This window comes from Pelodiscus sinensis, chromosome 6, assembly GCF_049634645.1.
Source record: "Pelodiscus sinensis isolate JC-2024 chromosome 6, ASM4963464v1, whole genome shotgun sequence".
Taxonomy (NCBI): Eukaryota; Metazoa; Chordata; order Testudines; family Trionychidae; genus Pelodiscus; species Pelodiscus sinensis.
The window spans coordinates 19,581,096-19,602,007 of NC_134716.1; the positions used below are offsets into that span (position 1 = coordinate 19,581,096).

General features: G+C 43.5%; 1 protein-coding gene across 6 annotated transcripts in view; it reads right to left on the reverse strand.

The window, feature by feature from the left end:
* DENND4C (DENN domain containing 4C) overlaps positions 1-20,912 on the reverse strand; it is a 134,962-nt gene that overhangs the window by 4,791 nt on the left and 109,259 nt on the right. For all 6 annotated transcript variants that reach the window (XM_075931500.1, XM_075931498.1, XM_075931497.1 and 3 more), the window contains 6 exons: positions 20,020-20,202; positions 13,242-13,431; positions 8,422-8,667; positions 6,440-6,557; positions 3,417-3,570; positions 193-257 (listed from right to left, as the gene is read on the reverse strand). In XM_075931500.1, coding sequence (XP_075787615.1) covers positions 193-257; positions 3,417-3,570; positions 6,440-6,557; positions 8,422-8,667; positions 13,242-13,431; positions 20,020-20,202 — 956 coding nt within the window. The remainder of the gene's footprint in view (positions 1-192; positions 258-3,416; positions 3,571-6,439; positions 6,558-8,421; positions 8,668-13,241; positions 13,432-20,019; positions 20,203-20,912) is intronic.

Sequence of the window (20,912 nt, forward strand, 5' to 3'; positions counted from 1 at the left end):
AAAGCAAAACTTATACTAATATTCATTAATTATTCCTGAAGTAAAGAAGTCTGCCAATTGAACAGCGGCTTAGAAACCCAAAAAACATAAGCCAATTTTTTGAAGCTCCCTGTCCCATCAGTCCTCACACACTAAGCCTTCTCTTGAATATATTTGTGCAGATATGCACATTTCACAATATTTTCCACTTACCAATGTCAATGTTCTCTCTCCCAAGAGACACCAAAGACAGGAAAAGGATTTCTCTATAAAAGCTCCTGTAAAATATTTTAAAATGCAAGTCACTGTAATATCAAACGACCCTCAAGATGTAATTGCTGAAGCCATGTTTATCTCCAATAAACAAGTTGTATGTAAGTAGCTTTTTCAGTGTTACCAACTCAATTTTATGAGACCTGCCATTTTTGGTGTGCTGCTTTGAGCTCAGGGCTTATGTGAAAATCTGAACTTTCATTAAAAAAAATAAATGTTAGCCACCTTGCTTGTGGAGAAAAAGTTAAACATGCAATCTCAAAAGATTCACCAACTATGAGGCAAATGAAAATCTCAAAATGCATTTGTAAAATCTCTAATTTTTAATTTTTTTGGTATTTCAGATTGACAATAATATCTGGGTTTAGTTTCAGGAAGTCAAATTTTTACTGGAACAGAATTATCCACATATTGAGCACACAGGTATATGGAACTAAAAGCAAATAGTATTAATCATTATCACAGATTGCATTAATGGATACAGTGACTTTCTTTTAACACTGACAATACACACTATTTTTGTACTTCACTTAGTCACTACTCACTTAAATAGCATAGGCTTGCAAAATTGAAGACCTCTGGGTTTCATAGTCATTGCATTCTTTCTAAATCTATCTAAATTGTGGCATAATGAAGAAAGGGAACAGCCTACACTTCATGTGTTGATTACACTGAAAAAATTGCTTTTACCTTTTGCCCCTCTGTAAGCCCCTCTGTGTTCCTCTATTGCTCAGAAACACTGACAAGGAACAGACTACAAATAAGATGGCACTGGAGTCAGAGACTGCAAAAAAACTAGTCAAAGAATTATAGGCTCCATGATGTTTGGTTGCCCCCTCCCTTTGTGAATGGATCACATCAAACATGTACAAGTGGAGGGGGATGAGGAGAAAGAAGAGCCGATCAAAAACTCTGGCAGTCATCCTCAAAGGAATGGTAGCTAATTGGACCTATCCCAGGTCTCATTAGAGAAAGGTCACTGAAATTCTCAATGCACGCCAAGTAAGCATGCACATAGACATGCACCATTTGGTACTGAGTAGCCTTTCTAGAAGGAAGGAAACTGCCAGACTGGCTAGTTTACTGCACAACACATGGAGGAATTTGGCTTGTTCAGGCTGGCACATTGGCTAGTTTTTTGGCTTTAGCAGCTTTTTGTTTGGCTCCCAGCCCCTGCCTCCATCCTGCCAATCAGAAAACTCAACTGGCGATAGGTATTTGATTCCAACTGTTGTGTCAGGGCTCCCTGGGTGCCTGCCCGGGTGTGGTGATGTGCAGGTGGGAGTGGGAAGGAAATGAGTGACATGCACATAGTCTGTTCTTTAAACAATTTCAAGTTTCTGGTTTCTACTTCCTGCTTGTTAAGTTCCTGGTTCCTGTCAGGCCCCTGTCCACTAGCGGGCTACAAAGTGGCTCAAGAAGCAGGGTGAAGTGGCTGGAGTGAGGGGGCCAACAGACTTGATGGGCCCTTTAGCAAAGTGTGTGCGCGCCAGGGGAGTGGCTCATTACTCCGAGAAGTGGCAGGCCTGAGGGCAGCCAGCCCACAGCACTGCCCAGTGCCCCCCACCCCAGCCTGCCCTTCACGCCACCCTGAGCATGCCATGCCCTCTCCCTCCAAGCCAGCTCTCTGTGTCTTCTAGAAAGTACCTCCCAACCCAGGTATTAGCACTACTCAGAGCATGTTGCACAGGGCTCCGGACACTGCAGCAGTACCAGCAGCTGGGACCCCCCAGCCTTTCTGAACGGACAGGCCTTTGAGCCGTTGCCTCTCCCTTCCTCCTCCCCCTCCCCCGATAAGCAGGCCTGGAGGGGGGGAAAAAGGAAGAAGTGGACAAGGGGAAAAGGCTGGACTGAGAGGGTAAACAGAGCAGGATCTTAGCTGGATACTAAGAAAAACTATTTCACTAGAAGGGCTGTGAAGCACGGGAATGGATTCCCTAGGGAGGTGGTGAAATCTCCATCCCTAGAGGTTTTTAAAGTCCCAGCTTGACAAAGCTCTGGCTGGGTTGATTTTTTGGGGTTCGTCCTGTTTTGAGCAGGGGGTTGGATTCGATGACCTCCTGAGGTCTCTTCCAACCCTAGGATTCTATGACACAGATCCTATGGCACTGGTTTTTTCCTTTGCCTGGGGATGTCATACCCCCAAATCAGCACCAGGCTCTATCTCCACTGCATTCCTTCCTGCAAGCCTCCAGCCCCGCCTTTCCTCCGTCCCAGGCCCCACCCCCACTACATCCCTGTCAGTAGGGCCCCACTATACCCTGCATCTTCCCATCCTCTCCCCCAAGCACACCCTGTTCCCTCCTCACCTTCCCTCCCAGCAACTTCTGTACACTGCAGTACAGCTGATCACAGCAGCGGTGAAGCATTGGGAAGGAGAAGTTGATCGGTGGACTCAGAGGGAGACATTGAAGGGGAGCTGGCTGGTGGTGGTAACTCCAGCCCTAAAGCACCCATGGAGTTGACGCCCCCTCCAGTGTCCCCAAATCCTTTTTCTCAGTACACATACACACCCGCCAAAATCCCTCGCTAGCACCCCTCAATTGTTACTTCCCTCTCCGGTGGTGTCCTCTTCTTGACAGCCTGAAAGATAGTAAACCCTAGGAATAAGTGTACTAAATATTCCTCAGCCTACAGATGCCAGTTTTTTCCCTTAATCGAAACTATTGTGCAAAATGCGGTGTTGACTCCTTCTACCTAGTCAGCAATGCAAAGGCAGCTAAACTTCACTGGTTGTAAAGATAGTTCATATGGTGATTTTGGATCCTTTGTAATGGAAAGGTTCAATGACAAATGTAGATTTGCTAGATTTATGTAGCAAGACCCAAGGTCTCCACATATTTTGTACTTTTTTTGCTTCACTTATGTAAAAAAAAAATCAGCATGTGAGTACACAGCTGGGAGTTTAGCTATCTGATTTACACATGACTGCACGAACTGCATGCACAGACATACACATACCAGAATCTGTATAGATTCCAAGGTACCTGTATGAAAATCTGATCCTAAACATCTGGCTTTTGCATGTGTATTGACTTAAGAGGGGCTGAATGTTCTATTACAATGTATCAGAGGCCTTTATAACACTCAAGTGGTATGTGATTCTGGTATAGTTTTGGGTATGAGGGTGGGGGAAGATCAGCAACACCACAGTCCCTTTTTACCTTTGTCTTTTGATGTCTGGTTTAATTTTCTGTACAAGGAGGTTGATGGGTTTAACAACATTATTGTGTTGAATGCTCAGTTTGATGTTCTCCACTAAGGTGCTTGTTGCCTGCTGATCTTCTGAAGCTATGGATGATTTCTTCTCTGCTGAATCTGGTAGGAGAACACAGCATTTCAGACCAATACCAAACTAGATATAATTGTCTCATTGTGCAGTGTATACATGATACATGTAGTCTTTGCGCACAGTTCTGAAGGCTAGGCAAGTTTCCCCCAGAATGCAATGGCTGCTTATTTACAAATTCTGCCACCCTTTAGTGTGATAGACTTTGTGAAACATACACATTCTGAATATGTCCTGACAAAGGAGCACAAAAGACTTATCTGCCCCCATTCGTGAAATGTATATTTTTGTAACCATTTTTTATAGTGACTGATATAAAAATGATTCCTTTTAGTGCTATAGTATTTTGTTAGTTTATATTGAATTAAAACACATGGATTATGTTACACATGGAGGCCATGCTGCATTAGTTGGAGTGCTGCAAATTCAACAGAAAGTTAAGTTCATTCTAAAGAAAATAAAGTTAGTAGTATTTATGTCATCAGGCTGTCTCTAAGAACAATTTGTAAAGGGAGAAAAGTGAAGCTGCCATTGCTAAATTTGGGCAATAAAGCTGAACAGAATGTTACAACAATGACAATCAACAACTTATCTAACCAGGAATCATTTAAACATTTTCTGCAATGTTTTGGTGCATTAACTAGTTGTTCCAAAATGACAGGAGGAGTTGCACTATATGGAATAGAGCACTACAATTGCTCTGAACTCCAGTATAAAGAGGGAGAAAAAAACCTGTTGAGAGTCTATGGATTAAGTTTAAAGGAGCAAACAGCAGCAGTGATGTTGTGGTTGGTGTCTGCTACAGGCCACCAAATCAGGTGGATGAGGTAGACGAGGCTTTCTTCGGACAACTGAGAGAAGCTTCCAGATCGCAGGCCCTGGTTCTCATGGGGGACTTTAACCACCCTGACATCTGTTGGGAAACCAATACAGCAGTACACTGGCAATCCAGGAAGTTTTTGGAGAATGTTGAGGATAACTTCTTGACACAAGTGCTGAAGGATCCGACCAGGGGCCGTGCGCAGCTTGACCTTCTGCTCACAAACAGGGAGGAACTAATAGGGGAAGTGGAGATGGGTGACAACCTGGGAAGCAGTGATCATGAGATGGTAGATTTCAGGATCCTGACCAAGGGAAGAAAAGAGTAGTAAAATACACACCTTGGACTTCAAAAAAGCAGATTTTGACTCCCTCAGAAATCTGAGAGGCAGAATACCCTGGGATGCTAACATGAAGGGGAAAGGAGTCCAGGACAGCTGGCAGTATTTTAAAGAAGCCTTATTGAAGGCACAGAAAGAAACCATCCCGACGCATAGCAAGAGAGGCAAACATAGTAGGAGACCAGATTGGCTTACAGGAGAAATCCTTGGTGAACTTAAGCACAAAAAGGAAGCTTACAAAAAGTGGAAACTTGGACAAATGACCAGGGAGGGGTTTAAATGTATAGCTCGAGAATGCCGGGGGGTTATCAGGAAGGCGAAAACACAAATGGAATTGCGACTGGCTAAGGATGTGAAGGATAACAAGAAAAGTTTCTACAGGCATGTTAACAAGAAGGTGATCAGAGAGGGTGTGCGGCTCCTACTGGATGAAGGAGGTAACCTAGTGACAGATGATGTGGGGAAAGCTGAAGTACTCAATGCTTTCTTTGCCTCTGTATTCACGGACAATATTGGCTCCTTGACTTCTGCGCTAAGTGACGCAAGATGGGATGAAGATGGCCAGCCCGTGGTGGGTAAAGAACAGGTTAGGAACTATTTAGAAAAGCTAAACATACACAAATCCATGGGTCCAGACTAAATGCATCTGAGGGTACTGAGGGAGTTGGCAAATGTCATTGAGGAGCCTTTGGCCATTATCTTTGAAAAGTCGTGGAGATAGGGAGAAATCCTGGATGATTGGAAAAAGGCAAATGTAGTGCCCATCTTCAAAATAGGGAAGAAGGACGATCCAGGGAACTATAGGCCGGATAGTCTTACCTCAGTTCCTGAAAAAATCATGGAAGGGATCCTTAAGGAATCCATTTTGAGGCACTTGGAAGAGAGGAAAGTGATTAGGAATAGTCAGCATGGATTCACAAAGGGCAAGTCGTGCCTGACCAATCTGATTAGCTTCTATGATGAAGTAACTGGCTTTGTGGACGTGGGAAAGTCAGTGGATGTGATATACCTTGACTTTAGCAAGGCTTTGACAAAGCAAATGACACTAACATCATCCTCTGATTTTCCCAATTTTTTTTTTCTTTCAGTCTGCTTAGATTAAAAGCTGCTTTTGGAAGGGAAATCTTCTTCAGTTTTTACAGTTCTGAGCTCATCAACAAACAGAACAGCTCAATGAACGAAGAAAATGTTGTAATATAAGAGTATACTGTACACTATGCATGTTTCAAAACTCTCCTGCTGTAGAGGAAAACCATGGGAATTGAAGCTACCAGTATAAACACTACCACTACACACAGTAAATTAGGATGCAGAAAGGTGACAACTATTTTTTAAACAGCGAAACATTTTATTTTAGAAAAATTCTTCCCTTTCATGGCTATACTGATAAGGTAGGCAGGTCAATAACACAACAAAAAAGTTCAGACTATGCCCTTACTGAAGTTTGTGTACCTGCCGCCATCTGACCAAATCCTTCCCGTTTTATACCTTACATATATGCATGCAGAGAACAGAATACTACACATATGTATACAAAGGGAAAAGACAACAAATGGTTTCAGATCAGGTTTCATGTTGTTTAGATTGTATTGTTCTCCAAAATGTGGTGCTTTGCAAATCTGGGGGAAGACAATTCTTGCCATGGAGAACATATGACCTATAAAGAAGCCCCTAGAAGTAGAAAGAAATGTTTAGTGTCATCCCATCACACGCACACTTTCACGCTTATTTCACTTACTGAGATTTCTCCAGGATATGTACAGAGGCTCTCCAGGCTCTTGGTGAAGGTTGATGTTGTCCCAAAGTAGCTGGATGTACACTAATTTACTGTCCTGAGACAGAGATGATAAAGGAAGCTAGAATGAGGGAAAGGAAAGTTTAAAATGGTCAGTGCAGGATCATGTGCTTAAAAACTTGATGATAGGCCCCCAAAATGTTATTTCTTATCCCAGTTGCTGAAAAGATTTGTGCTATTTTGACACACAAAACTGGAGAGGCTAAACTGCAGATTTCATTTTGTAGCTGAATACTGCATTGTTTGCACTGTAGCACTGAGTGGCTTTTTTGATTTAGCTTAAATCCTCTCTCCTGAGTGATAAATGCTAAGCCAAAAAAAGGAAAATCATATTGGAATAAGAACACCTACACAGGCTTTATTGACATAAATGTATTATTTATATTGCATGACATGAACACTCAGGGTGCTGGTATATGATTCAGGCTCCTAGGTGTATGCTCTGCACAGCCACAAATGTACTATCTGCCCTTATGGTGATACATGCCTGAAGTACTAACAGATGGTCATCCTGCTGCAAAAGGTTTTACGTTACCTTTCTGCTTGTTTCCAAGCTCCAAGAAAGGAGAGTATTTGGACTTTATATAACAGGTGAGATTGTTTTTCTCAGTCTACTCTACAAACAGTTACTCCCAGATACTTGAATTATCCCTAGTAACACCACACACCTAGCGGATCAATCATCACAAATGACACTCATAATTACAGCTTAGTTTTTCATAACTTATATAAAATTAGAAGTGCCTTCTGAATGGCTATGGACTTGCTTCATGAATTGGAAATGAGAAATGGACAAGAAAGTTCATTCTCAGGCTGTGTCTACACTGCGGAACTTGTATCCCGGAAAAGCTCTGCTGCATTCAAAGAACACTTCCACTTTTTTGGAACAGTTTCTGAAAAAGTGGACGCATTTTTTCGGCATCCCTGTATTCCTCATTGAATGCGGAATAAGGGATGGTCTGAAAGAGGAGATTTTTCCCACATTTGGCTCTGTGTAGATGGGCCAAATGTCAGAAAAGTGTCTTCCGAAAAAGGAGTGGAAAAAGATACGCAAATTGCAATTTGCGTATCTTTTTCTGAAAAACAACTGCAGTGTAGACATAGCCTCAGTCAACGTAGGCTTTTCCTTGATGAAACAGTGTATTTTCCAATTTAAAGCTTGTAAAGTATCCTCCCTAGTCATGGAGTCACAGCCACATATATTGACAAACTACAGTATGTTTCAGGCTTTTAAAAAGCCAATGAAAGAGTATCAAATTAACTGCATAAAATTACCAGATGTGAAATAAGTGACTGGTCATATGTGCAATGCACAAATACCTAATGACTTCTAGTATACACATTTGGCACATGTACAGTAGTAGCCATCTTTGGGGAAAAAAACAACTTGCCCTTAAAAGAAAGGATGAAATAGCAGAAAATAATGCACCTGGTTCTCTAGTCTTTAATTCCATTTTTATACTGACAGGATTCAATCAATGTACTCTAACAAAAACACGTGAGGAAAGAAGCCTGGATGCCAATTTAATATCTTGAAGGGAATTCACACTTTGGTAGAGAATCTGCCTTGCTGTGATATGCTATAACTTAAAGCTGCTGGTCATGTGTTGTCAGAATCCCCCAAAGTTTCTTTCCACCCCCTACCTATCAGAAGCTGCCACTGAGAAGACTTGCACTTAATAGTTTTTGAAAATATACAAAAGGATTCCAGGGCAAGTGCTCTTTTCATTATCATTATTCAAGATAGCTTGTGTGTAAGGAATCTATTACCAATAACAGAAGTAGAAGTGTACAATTTGGTATTAAAATCTAGGTTTTTTTTAAAGCTACTGTCAAGTCAGGGTTTCCTGACATGTTCTATAAAACACAAATAATTAAATATGCTGCAGTGTTTGTGCATGACCAGTTACTCATTTGGCACCTACCTGCACACCATCATTACAGTGTTCGGATGTCAGAATGAGTCCTGGCAAGTTGTTAGGTAGATCCAAGCGCCGGAAATACCAGACTAGATTCCAGAAAATGATGGGATGTTGGTTGATGAATGTGGATGTGTGAATCACTTGTTCCCCCTCGTTCTCTAACAAGGATTCAAGCTCTTTCCGTAGCACCAGAGGGCTCAAGTAGGGTACAGATAGAGGGAGAGGATTGGGCCTTTTCCCTAAAGGATCCTGAAAGAAAAGCAGCAATTGTTATTTTACAATGTCAAAGACTTTTGGCTCCCAGAGATACTTCTAAGGATCATATCCCATCGCAATCTTGAATCACACTGTTGCAAAGCTAACATTTCTAAGTTTTTGGAAGTAATTAATGCACAACAGCTAACACTCTTTCATCAATTTTGATTTCTGAACTTTTCTTTTTCTTTGCTCACAAAAACTGAACTTATTAAAATAACGGCTCTACAGATGATTAAAAAGCAATGTTACAATACATTAAAATGTAAGTCTATCAGGAAGCAGCTCAATGGAAAACAAACCACCACTGAACAGCAGCCACTCTAAGTCCATCAGATGGAGAGATACCATTGTTTAACACAGAAGTGTCTATTGTAACCAACTCCATTCCTCTCCCGTTTCTCCCCACAAGAGAAACCATCCAAATCATTTTTTGGTGGGAAGGATGGGTAGTAAAGCAAGGAAATGACTTGTTGAAATAATGTGCTATTTTTATTACTTGGTCCATTCCAGAATGATGGTCACTTGTTTATAAATTTCTGATCCCTTTAGAAAGGTTCAGGAAAAAAATCTACTTACAGAAGAAGAATTTCAAATCAAGTAGCACTGCTTAAAATGTTTACAGGAAAGACAATCCTTAACCATTTCAGAGCAACTGAACCTGGGAAAAAGTCTAGAAAACTCACACCTAAAATAAAAGGATAGTTATTCACCTTGGCTACATCTACACTGCAGCACTATTTCCGGATACTGGAGGGATTTTGAAATAAGTGCTGTGTAGACAGTGCCAAATTTTGAAATAACACTGAAGTAAGATACGCAATTGGTCGCGCTCAAATTGCGTTCCTTATTTTGACCTAAGGTGCAGTGTGTAGACACCCCTTCTCATAACTGTTGTTCTTTGAGATGTGTTGTTTATATCTATTCTGGTTAGCTGCTCACACACACTACATGCTTGGCTGTTGGAAGTTTCCCCTAGTAGCTACCTGTTGAGTAGGTTGTGGAGCTCCCTGGAATGGGATCAGTATGGTGCTCTCTATGAGACCCTGCCAATTTGACACCCCCTGTAGTTAGGCAAAGAGGAAGGTGGGTGTGGAATAGATCTGAGAACAATTAAGAGAAGATGAATAATTGTCTTTCTTTTTTGAGTGCTTGCTCATATCAATTCCAGTAGGTGTCTCCAAAGCCTTACCTAGGAGGTGGGCTTGGAGTCAAGCTGTCATGCTGAAGCCCACATCACCCCTGGCTTGATGAATGATGTCAGTGCGATGTAAACCCGTAAACAGAAGACAATGTTGCTGCTCGGTGAACTTCCAAGGCCAGAAACGCAGTTGAGGAGGCCTGGGCCCTTACTGAGTGTGCCATAATGCTAGGTGGAGGGACTTAGGCTAGATTGTAGCATATGCTGATACAAACAATGATTCAAGAGGATATGCGCTGAGACCCACAGCCCCTTCATTTGCTCCACTACTGCAACAAACAGGTGTGTTGACTTTCTGAAAGAGTATGTGTGGTGAATGAAGAAGGCAAGTGCTCTTCTGACACCCAGGGAGTGCAGTCTCTAGTTGTATGGGCTGTCGGGAGGCTTTAAGTAAAACAGACAAAAAGATGTGCTGACTTGTATGGAAATTGGACACCACCTTGGGTAGGAAGGCCAGACACAGTTTAAGTTGAACCTTATCTTTATGTAAGATTTTGTAAGATGGCTCAAGTTTAGGACAAGAAGCAAAGGGCTTAAACTGCAGCAAGGGAGATTTAGGTTGAACATTAGGAAAAACTTCCTGTCAGGGTGGTTAAACACTGGAATAAGTTGCTCAGGGAGGCTGTGGAATCTCCATCTCTGGAGATATTTAAGAGCAGGTTGGATAGACATCTATCAGGGATAGTCTAGATGGTACGGGGTCCTGCCATGAGGGCAGGGGACTGGACTCAATAACCTCTCGAGGTTCCTTCCAGTTCTAGTGTTCTATGATTCTATGTAAGATGGCTCATTTCCCATAGCAATCTTGAATCACATTGCTGAAAACTAACATTTCTAAGTTTTTGGAAGTAATGAATGCACAGCCCTGATACACATCTAGCTGTGATGGCAGCCACAATAAATGTCACTTTTCACAAAAGGTATAGAAGCGAACGGAGCACTAAAGACTTAAAGAGAGGCCCCATGAGCCAGAAGAGGACCTGGTGAAGGTCCCATGTCAGGAATCTAAGCAGGGGTGCAGCCTCACCAGGCCTTTCAGGGAGTGCCTGATAAAGGGGGTGGCAAACACAGAACAACTGGACTCACCCAAGTGGTGGCCAAAATGGCTGCAAAGTAGACCCTGAGTGATGATGCCACAAGATCATGCTACTTCAAGCACGTAAGATATTCCAGGATACAACGGAAGCCTGGAGCAGACCCACTTGTCCGAGCAACTGGGATCCAGACCTTGAATGGGACCAGGATCTGCCTGCCATTCGAGAACACCTTTTAGTGCGAATGGTTCTGAGAATTAAGACTTTGGGACCAGTATTGCGAGTCTGACTGCCAGTGTACATGGGAGGGGCACCAAATTCTGAGTGATGCTGTGATGCAGATCACGGTGCTGATGGTCCCTCTCTGGACGGCTCCTGGCAATAAGGAGGCAGCAGTGTGTCTTGAACAGGAGGAGACTTATGTACAGTCAGGAAGTAGAGGAGGATGGTGTTTGCTGGAGGGTCTGGAGGCCATGCGGCTGACGGTGCATAGCCCAAGGGTCTCACGTTCAAGGACTCTTTGCCCGCATTGTCTCTGCCATGGGGCATGAGCACAACAGCAACCGTGTCAATGGTACTCCCTTCACATGTTTGCTGTGCTTGCTGCAGGGGAATGAGAGCAGTCCTGAGAAGCTGGTTGCTTGGGTGCCAAAGAGCGACGGTGCAAAGGTTGCCGTGCTGAGTGCTCTCAGCACCGCATCAAAAAACACTAGAGGAGTGCTCCACGCTGAGGCACCTGATGCTGAGTCCTGCCTCTGTTGGGGATGGAGAGCAGACTCCATAAGGAGTTACCTTAAGCGAAAGTCCCACTGCTTAATGGTCTGAGGCTTAGAACTCTCTCAGATCCTGAACTTCTCAAACTGGTGAGCCTCCCTTAACACCAAAGACAGGAATTGTGGGGGTCACCCCTACACAGAGCAGGGACTGCAGTGCTTGAATCCCTCAGACTTAGGCATGCCAGAGGTGAAGCCGGCAGGCAGGAGTAAGACGCTCACACAAACTGTAACTAAGGATAGTTAACAGTAAGTACAACGACAGAAAAAAACCCACTATGGACAAACGGAGCACTTGCTAAGCAAGAGAACCCACTGTTCCAGCAATGGTCACTTGTGGTAAGAAGGAACTGAAGTGGGGGTTGGGTTGGCAGGGTCATATATAAAGCGCCGTATCAGAGACGCTCCAGGGGGCTCCACAGCCAACCCAATGGGTAGCTGCTAGGGAAAATGTCTGACAGCTGTGCACATTCACACCTAATGAACTGATATAAGCAAGCACTCAAAGAAAATACTTTACTCTTAGGAGAAAGAGGGAAATGTCAATACATATCTGAGCCTGGTAGTGCCGACCGTGTTCGAGAATGGTGAGCAGCAGCAGCTCTCTCAGGATGTTGTTTTGGCAGCAATTCATTAGCATTGTTTTAGATCAGAGCTGGGCAAAATACAGCCCGTGGGCCGGATCTGGCCCACCAAACCACTGGATCCAGCCCATGGACACAGTGGGGAGTCTGAGGGAGGCTCCCTGCCTGCCCCTGCACACAGGACAGAAAAGCAGCTGTAGGACTCAGTCTTTGAACAGTGCAAGCCCAGGGGAGGTGAGAGGTGCTTTGTGCGGTGCCCCCGCCCACAGCAGAACCCCATTGGCTTGTTTTCAGCCAACAGGAGCTGCCTGTTTGAAAAACAGGCATATTGAAGAACTCTTCCCCTACTCCCCTCCGGCTCATAGTTGTTCACAGACCCACATGGCTGCTGCAGCCAGAGCGGGTGCAGGACAGGCAGAGAACGTGTCTGAGAAACCAGCTACGCTGCTGGCTGAGAGCTGCCCAGATAAGTCTCTTGGCCAGAGCTCGCCTCTGGCACCCCAGCCACACCCTCCCATATCCCTCTGCTCCCCTACTCTTGCCCACCTACCCCACGTAACTCAAATCCCCTGCACCTATTCCCTTTCTAAGACCCTGCACCCCGAACCTCTGCCCTAGGTCACAACACATGCCCCTACCCCACCTCCTGCACCTCAGTCCCCTGCCCCAGGCCACAACCCCTCCTGCCCTAGGTCACAGCCCAAACCCCTGCACCCCGTCCCTTGCCCCAGATCACAACTGCCTCCTTCACCCAAACTCCCTTCCAGACCCCACACCCACTCATGCACCCCAGTCCCTTACTGCAAGCTCCCTTCTGCACCCAACTTCCATCTCAGACCCTGCACGTTCTCCGTTAATATCATGGAAGAGCGCAGCCCTTGACCACTTTCCAAATTCTTGGAGTGGCCCCCCCCCATCAAAAATTACTGTTCACCCCTGTATTCGATTCATTCAGTATCAAACTTATGCAACCTACCACAACTTCTTGCAAGCTATTCGGAAGACTAACTGTTGAAATGCCATGAGATGGTCTGTGTGAGAGATCAATATTTTGCAGTGGGCCTCCAACACTATGGCTCCGAGTCAAAGATACTCCTCGTTTTGATGAATTGATGACCGATGTCTTCATAGCTCTGGGGCCCTCGCTCTGTTCTTCTTGCATATCACTATTTGGGTTTCAAAAGAAACATGTTAACATATTGCTAGTCTGCAACGCCAACTGACAGTTACCAGAGACACACACAGAAAGGAAAGCCTCAATCATTGGTTTGGCACAACTCTATTCCACAGAAAAACTTCACACAATACAACCACCTTGCTTAGAAACAGAGCTGGATAAGAACTGCAAAGTATTTTATATAAATATATATATATATATATATATATAGATTTAATATGAATATATATTGGTCATGCTCACTTTTACTCCACCTTTCCTTGTTTTTTTTTTCTGAAATATCATGAAATTTAATTTTATGCATAAGTGTTTGCAAAAATTCTTACCTTTAATTTCTTGCCAGAAATGCTCCTACTGCCAGACACTCCTATTGTCCGGGAACTTAAAACAGTACTCTGAGACTCATCTGACCAGTCATAACTAAGGCCTGGTCTACTCTAGGAGTTCAGGTCATGCTTAACCACATTAAGTCTAAATGAGTCCACACCATCAAGCCCATTCCATCGACTTTTATAGCTCTTAAAGTGGATTTCTGTACTCCTGCTTTCACGAGGAGTAAAGCTAAATTCAACCTTGCCTGGTTGATTTTACGGTAGTGCAGATGCAGTGCTGTGAAAGTAGATGTTCTTAGCCCCAGGTGGTGTGACCACAGTGCCCCACGTTGACAGTTAGGACTCTCAACTCTACTGCTCTCCAGGTGAATAGGAAAAGCCCTGGGAAAAACTGAATTTCATTTCCTGTGTGACCAGCAGACCTCAGACCAGGCAGCATACTTGACCATGAGTTCCTGGGATCGCAGATGAGCACCAGCATGGAAAGTGCAGAGATCCTAGACCTCACTACTACTCGCAGAACTACAAACCAGCAAAGTGACACAAATATCGCTGCCAAGATCACAAAGGGCACAGAGGAAAAAGGATATACCAGGGATGCCCAACAGTGCTGAGTAAAAATAAAGGAGCTGTGGCAGTCACTCTCAAAGATAAAGGAGACAAATGGACGGTCTCAATGATCACCGCAAACATGCCACTTGAGCACCTGCATGCAATCGTGGGAAAAGAGAGGGGGACCTGACCAGCTTCCCCAGCCAGTCCATGGATTCATCCCAAGACATTCCTCAGGCAACCGCATGGAGCACAGTGTGGATGAGGAGGAGAATGGTCAGCAGGTGAGCAGGGCAACCAAGACCAGTGAGAATCAATTTTTTATAACCTTGGAGACAATAATCTCCTCAAAGGATGTCTTACAGTTAGGCACCGATTCTAGGGAGGGCACTTCTGATGAGTTCACATTTTTTATCTTGCTAAAATTAGGTTAAGGTAGTTGGGTACGATACGTAGCTGCCATTGTGTCTACACAGCAGGAGTGTCCCCAGAACAGCTTGTTAATATGTCTGGAGACAGAGCAGGAATCCTCTCTGCACATCTCCATAAAGCTCTCTCAGAGGAACTCTTTCATCATTCTCACAAGGTTTCTAGAGCAATTGGCCTTATTCCATCCTCCACTGTAGGACACCTTTCCATGCCAAACCAGCAGTAAGTGGTCTGGAGTCATTGCAGCACAAAACATTGCAACATAAGGGCCAGGTTTCTGGCCACATTGTCAGCATCTGCTCCCTGTCACACTCTGTGATTTGGAGAAGACTGATATCTCACATAGCAACCTGGATGAATCAAGGTAAACTATTAGCTGATGCTCCTGTAGTAAACCTCTGTTTGGTCACCCCAATGAAGCATGGATTGAGCCCCTGTCCTCTCCCACCCACACGCTCCTGCAGAAAGGGAAAGTTGCATTCTCTCAGCAAATGGGGGTGCTGAACACATGGGTGTTACATGAGCCCCTGCCCTCCCCCCAAGCTCAGACGCCCTCCTTCCTACAAGCTCGTACCAAGCTTGTCCCCTACCATGCCTGCCACCGTACCAAGTCTAGCTGCTCCCCTGCTGCATAGTGGCTGCTTAAGAACATAACTATGGTTTTGATTCAACACATCCCTATTGTCTTTAGGCAGGTCTTCGTGTTATTCTAACAGATTAGATTTTACGTTCTACAATGTATTTCCTATAAAGTCTGCTCTTCACTTTTCATTACAGTTGGAACAGCAGCAAGTCTGCTGCGCACTCTCCCAGCCCCATCAGCTGTCTGCCTGTCATAAAGCCGCAGGTGAAAATGGACTAGGGGATGACATGTTCAAGGAGCAAATTCAATCTGACCACTTAGAGAGCACTTAAGCGACCAGAGGCATACGCTGCTGGAGGAGATGCGTGAGGACAGGAAAGTGTGCATGGAACTGGAAGTGAGGAATTAGGAGAGAATTTTGTCATTCTTGGCGGATGTGATGGACTGCATGGCGGCTTTCCAGGATGCCTATATGCACAGGCACTCCTTCCAGATCAACATTCCCTCTCACCGAGATCCAATAGCCTCCTTTCTCAGGAGCCCTAGAATGTGTGTGGGGAGAGAAGTGAGAGGAGTCAAGGGCAGCCTCACACTCAACCCCCAGGGATGCATTATGAAGCAAAAGCCTGTCCTTTTCACAACTGTGGAGTCCTTTTCTGTCCCTGCTGAGTACCCTAAATAAAAACACATGATTTCTGAGCAACAGGCTCTTTATTGCTTGTGTTGAAGGGTGCCACATGAGCCTCTGCCCTGGGCATTACAGGCAAGCACACTGAGTGCAGGGGCACCTCTGAGAGCAACATGCATGACTCTCAAAACGGACCATTCATAAAACTGTCTTTTCACTGCCCCTTGCTGTGCTCTCCTTATTGCCCTGATGTCTGGCTGCTCAAAATTTCTGGCCAGGAGCTGTGCCTCCACTCCCCAGCCTGACAGATAATTTTCCTCCTTACTCTCACAAATATTATGAAGCACACAACAGGCTGCCGCTACAATAGGAATGTTGCATTTGCTGAGGTCTAATCTAGTCAGTAACCTGCGGAACCTTCCCTTTAAACACCCAAAAGCACATTCTACCACCATTCTGCACTTGCTCAATCTTTAGTTGAACTGCTCCTCACTGTGGTCCAGGTTGCCCGTGTATAGCTTCGTAGAATCATAGAACACTAGAACTGGAAGGGACCTTGAGGGTCATCGAGTCCAGTCCCCTGCCCTCACGGCAGGACCCAGTACTGTCTAGACCATTATGAGCCATGGGAGCGAGGGGCAGGCTGGGTCACGAAGGATCACTACTGGCATTTCACCATTTCCAATGGTCATTTTCTGGTCTGAGAAAAAAATTCCAGCTTGCAGCTTGCTGAAAAGGCAGGAGTTCCTTAAGATGTGTACATCATGCACTTTCCTGACCATGTTGATGTTGGTGAAACGGCCTTGTGATCCACCAGCCCCTACAGCATCATCGAGAAGTACCCCTTGCAGTTTATGTACTTCTTGGCAAGGTGGTCAGTTGCCAAGATAGGGATGCATGTTTCATCTATCGCCCCACCACAGTTAGGGAACTCCAGCAAGGCAAAGCCCTCCACTATGTTCTCCACATTTCCCAGGGTCAATACCCTCCATAGCAGGAGGATATTGATTGCCTTGACTACGTGTATCACAATAGCCCCCAATGTACATTTCCCCACTCCGAATTGATTTGCAGCTGACCAGTAGCTGTCTGGGGTTGCAAGCTTCCACAGAGCAATTGCCATGTGCTTCTCCACTGTCAGAGAGGGTCTCATTCTGCCAACCTACCATCAACTTTGGGGACATGCTATTTCAAAGTATGTCAGATCCTTGCACACAGTAGGGATATGCATCTTCGACTTTATAAAATTGAGTGCTAAAAAATGGACCTTAATAAATTCGACCTTATCTCTCAGTGGAAACATGACCTAAGTAGTGCAGCTCACACACAGCAAACACTGTGCAATGAATACTCAGAACTATTTGCAATCAGTGCACTGCACACAACTGAAATAGTCTTTAAAGTTCATTTACTTTAGAACAAACAAATAAAAAAATAGTCTTCTTCCAGATATTTGGCAGCAGGAAAGGGGCTAAATTCACACGATTAAATTTTAGTTGCCAATTATTTGTTTTGGCTCCACTGAAACATGTCATGAGACCGTAAGAGTCTCACCGACAGGGACATAATTAGAGCTCCTCGATTTTCCAAATGCAAAATTTTGAAGTTTTCATTAAATTTCAATTGATAAAAATTGTGTTTGAAAATTTAATTTTTAACAGTAGCCCCCACCCCCGAAATGTAAAGTAAAAAAACCCAACAACATTCTACGCAACATAAGGCCACTGCTCCTCCTGCTTCTTCACATAGTATCTCAAGTGCTCTTTTATGGCAGTGTTAATATTGCATATTAAAGAATTCCTTGTGTTAAGCACTCCAAACATGCTAGATCATTTTCATAATATAATAAAATTGCATTGATTCCACATACAGAAAAAGTGCACACTCAAAATAACTTTAAAAATACATACAAGTTGAATTTCTCTAGTCTGGCACCCTCGGGACCTGATGGGCGCCAAACTAGAGAATTTGCTGAATTACAGGTCAATATTGTAGCGAGTGGGTCTCTCTATTTCGCTGAGGCAAATAAATGGAACAATGTTTGCAATGCTGCTTAATAATGTATGTCTGTACTGATACACCCTATATAAGCCTCTCTTATAACAAAGCGTTAGTGTTGCAACACAATTTTGTTGTATTGGCACAAGGAAATAAGTAGACAAAGCATAAAAACCATGCTAATGCTTAGCAGCATTATCAACCACTGCTAGCTGGGTTGTTAGAAGACATTTAAGGGCAAATTAGAGCTAAATAATAGCACTCAACAGTGACAGCGAGGACTGGTGGCTGTAAATAGGGCTTCTTCGAAAGAGAGCATCCAGACTCACTGGGTGCTTTCTTTCGAAAAAGCGGCTTGCTCTTTCGAAAGTTCCGCGTGCAGTCTAGACTCCTTTCGAAAGAGGCTTGCAGTCTAGACATAGCCTAAATGACTTCTAAGAGCCCAGTAAGCAGTGCAAGAGGTGGTATTACTTCTAGACGATATTGGCCTCCCATGATTCAAGCAAATTTTTCTGGTTCGGCATTGGTGAGGTTCCAAGGGTGCCAGACTAGAGTGGTTAAATCTGTAGTAAGAATTACTTTTCTAGATCATATTTGGCACACTAGCATTTTAATGCGGACAAGGGGGATCCAGTAGATATAGTATACTTAGATTTTCAGAAAGCCTTTGACAAGGTCCCTCACCAAAGGCTCTTGTGTAAATTACATGGCCATGGGATAAGAGGGAAGGTCCTTTCTTGGATTGAGAACTGGTTAAAAGTCAGGAAACAAAGGGTAGGAATAAATGGTAAATTTTCAGATTGGAGAGGGGTAACTAGTGGTGTCCCCCAAGGGTCAGTCCTGGGACCAATCCTTTTCAACTTATTCATAAATGATCTGGAGAAAGGGGTAAGCAGTGAGGTAGTAAAGTTTGCGGATGATACAAAACAGTTTAGGATAGTCAAGACAGAAGCAGACTGTGAGGGACTCCAGGAAGATCTCACCAAACTGAGTGATTGGGCAACAAAATGGCAAATGAAATTTAATATGGATAAGTGTAAAGTAATGCACATCGGGAAATATAACCCCAACTATACGTTCAGTATGATGGGTGCTAATTTGGCTACAACAAATCAGGAAAGAGATCTTGGAGTTATCGTGGACAGTTCTCTGAAAACTTCCACGCAGTGTGCAGCGGTGGTCAAAAAGGCAAATATGATGCTAGGAATTATTAGGAATGGGATAGAAAATAAGACCCAGAATATCTTACTGCCCCTGTATAAAACTATGCTACGCCCACATCTTGAATACTGTGTACAGATGTAGTCTCCTCACCTCAAAAAAGATATTTTGGCCTTGGAAAGGGTTCAGAAAAGGGCAACTAAAATGATTAGGGGTTTGGAACGGGTCCCATATGAGGAGAGGTTAAAGCGACTGGGACTTTTCAGTTTAGAAAAGAGGAGACTGAGGGGGGATATGATAGAGATATATAAAATCATGAGTGGTATGGGGAGGGCTGATAAAGAAAAGTTATTTATTATTAGTTCCCTAAATAGAGAACTAGAGGACACCAAATGAAATTAATGGGTAGCAGGTTTAAAACTAATAAAAGAAAGTTCTTCTTCACACAGCGTGTAGTCAACCTGTGGAACTCCTTTGCAGAGGCGGCTGTGAAGGCTAGGACTATAATAGAGTTTAAAGAGAAGCTAGATAATTTCATGGAGGTTAGGTCCATAAAAGGCTATTAGCCAGGGGATAAAATGGTGTCCTTGGCCTCTGTCTGTCAGAGGCTGGAGAGGGATGGCAGGAGACAAATCGCTTGATCATTGTCTTCGGTCCACCCTCTCTGGGGCACCTGGTGCTGGCCACTGTCGGTAGACAGGATACTGGGCTAGATGGACCTTTGGTCTGACCCAGTACGGCTGTTCTTATGTTATGTAATGAACAGTGGGACAAAAATATGCCAAATTTTCACTCTAACAGACATAATATTCAAAGTGCTAATAATTTGTAATTGCATCATTATAAAAATTTTGTTTAGAAACTAAGAACCATTTGCCTCTTTTTCCCCTCTACCTTTGCTCAGATGCAGAGCTGGTTTCTTCAGTTATGGTCTGGTTGGGCTTTGAGTGATCTGAAAAACTGATCAAATTAGCAACAGCAGGACCAGATGCAGGTTTCTGCTCCAGAGGATCGGTGGTTAATGGAATGTTTCCACTATGTAAACTATCTCCAGAGGTACTTTGTTTCAGGAAAAAGCTAAACATGACCAAAAGAAAGGGTGGGAGAAAAAAGGGCATTATTCACATACATTTATGTGCATGTTTTAAAAAGTTGATATTTTCAAATATGTACAATTATAAAAATACCAAAAAAGCAGTGTACATAAAAACCCTCCAAAACCCCAACAGTAAGACTTATATTGAGATACTGAACACAACTAACATTTCTCATTACTTCAAATATATAGAGAAAACACCAAACATATGAAGTTAGTCCACCCACAACCCTATTCTGTCTTTTGCAGATATAAGCAAACAAAGATCTTTTATGTATAAGCTTTATAGATACTTTGGCTCTTCCAAACTTACGTAAGAAGTAAGGAATGGGTAGTTCATAGCACTAACACTATGTGCTGTTTGAGATCATTTTAAAATTGTGATCAGATTGTGAGATGTGTGTCATACGTTTTCATCAGTTTAATGTGGCAGAATGTGAAGTTGTTGGAAAGGCTGTAGATAAAAAGGCTGTCTGGATTGTCCAAGTTCTGTACCAACTTAAAATATATATCCTGCAATAATGTGACCTTTGTTATAGTAGTATTATACAACGTATTTATAAAACTTATTTGAAAAGCCAGTTTAAAAAGCTGCACAGACATTAGTCTTGATTTAAAAAACACACACATTCTGCATTTCAAATGTAACATTTATGGGGAACACACTCAAGAAAATGAGACGTTTGGCAAG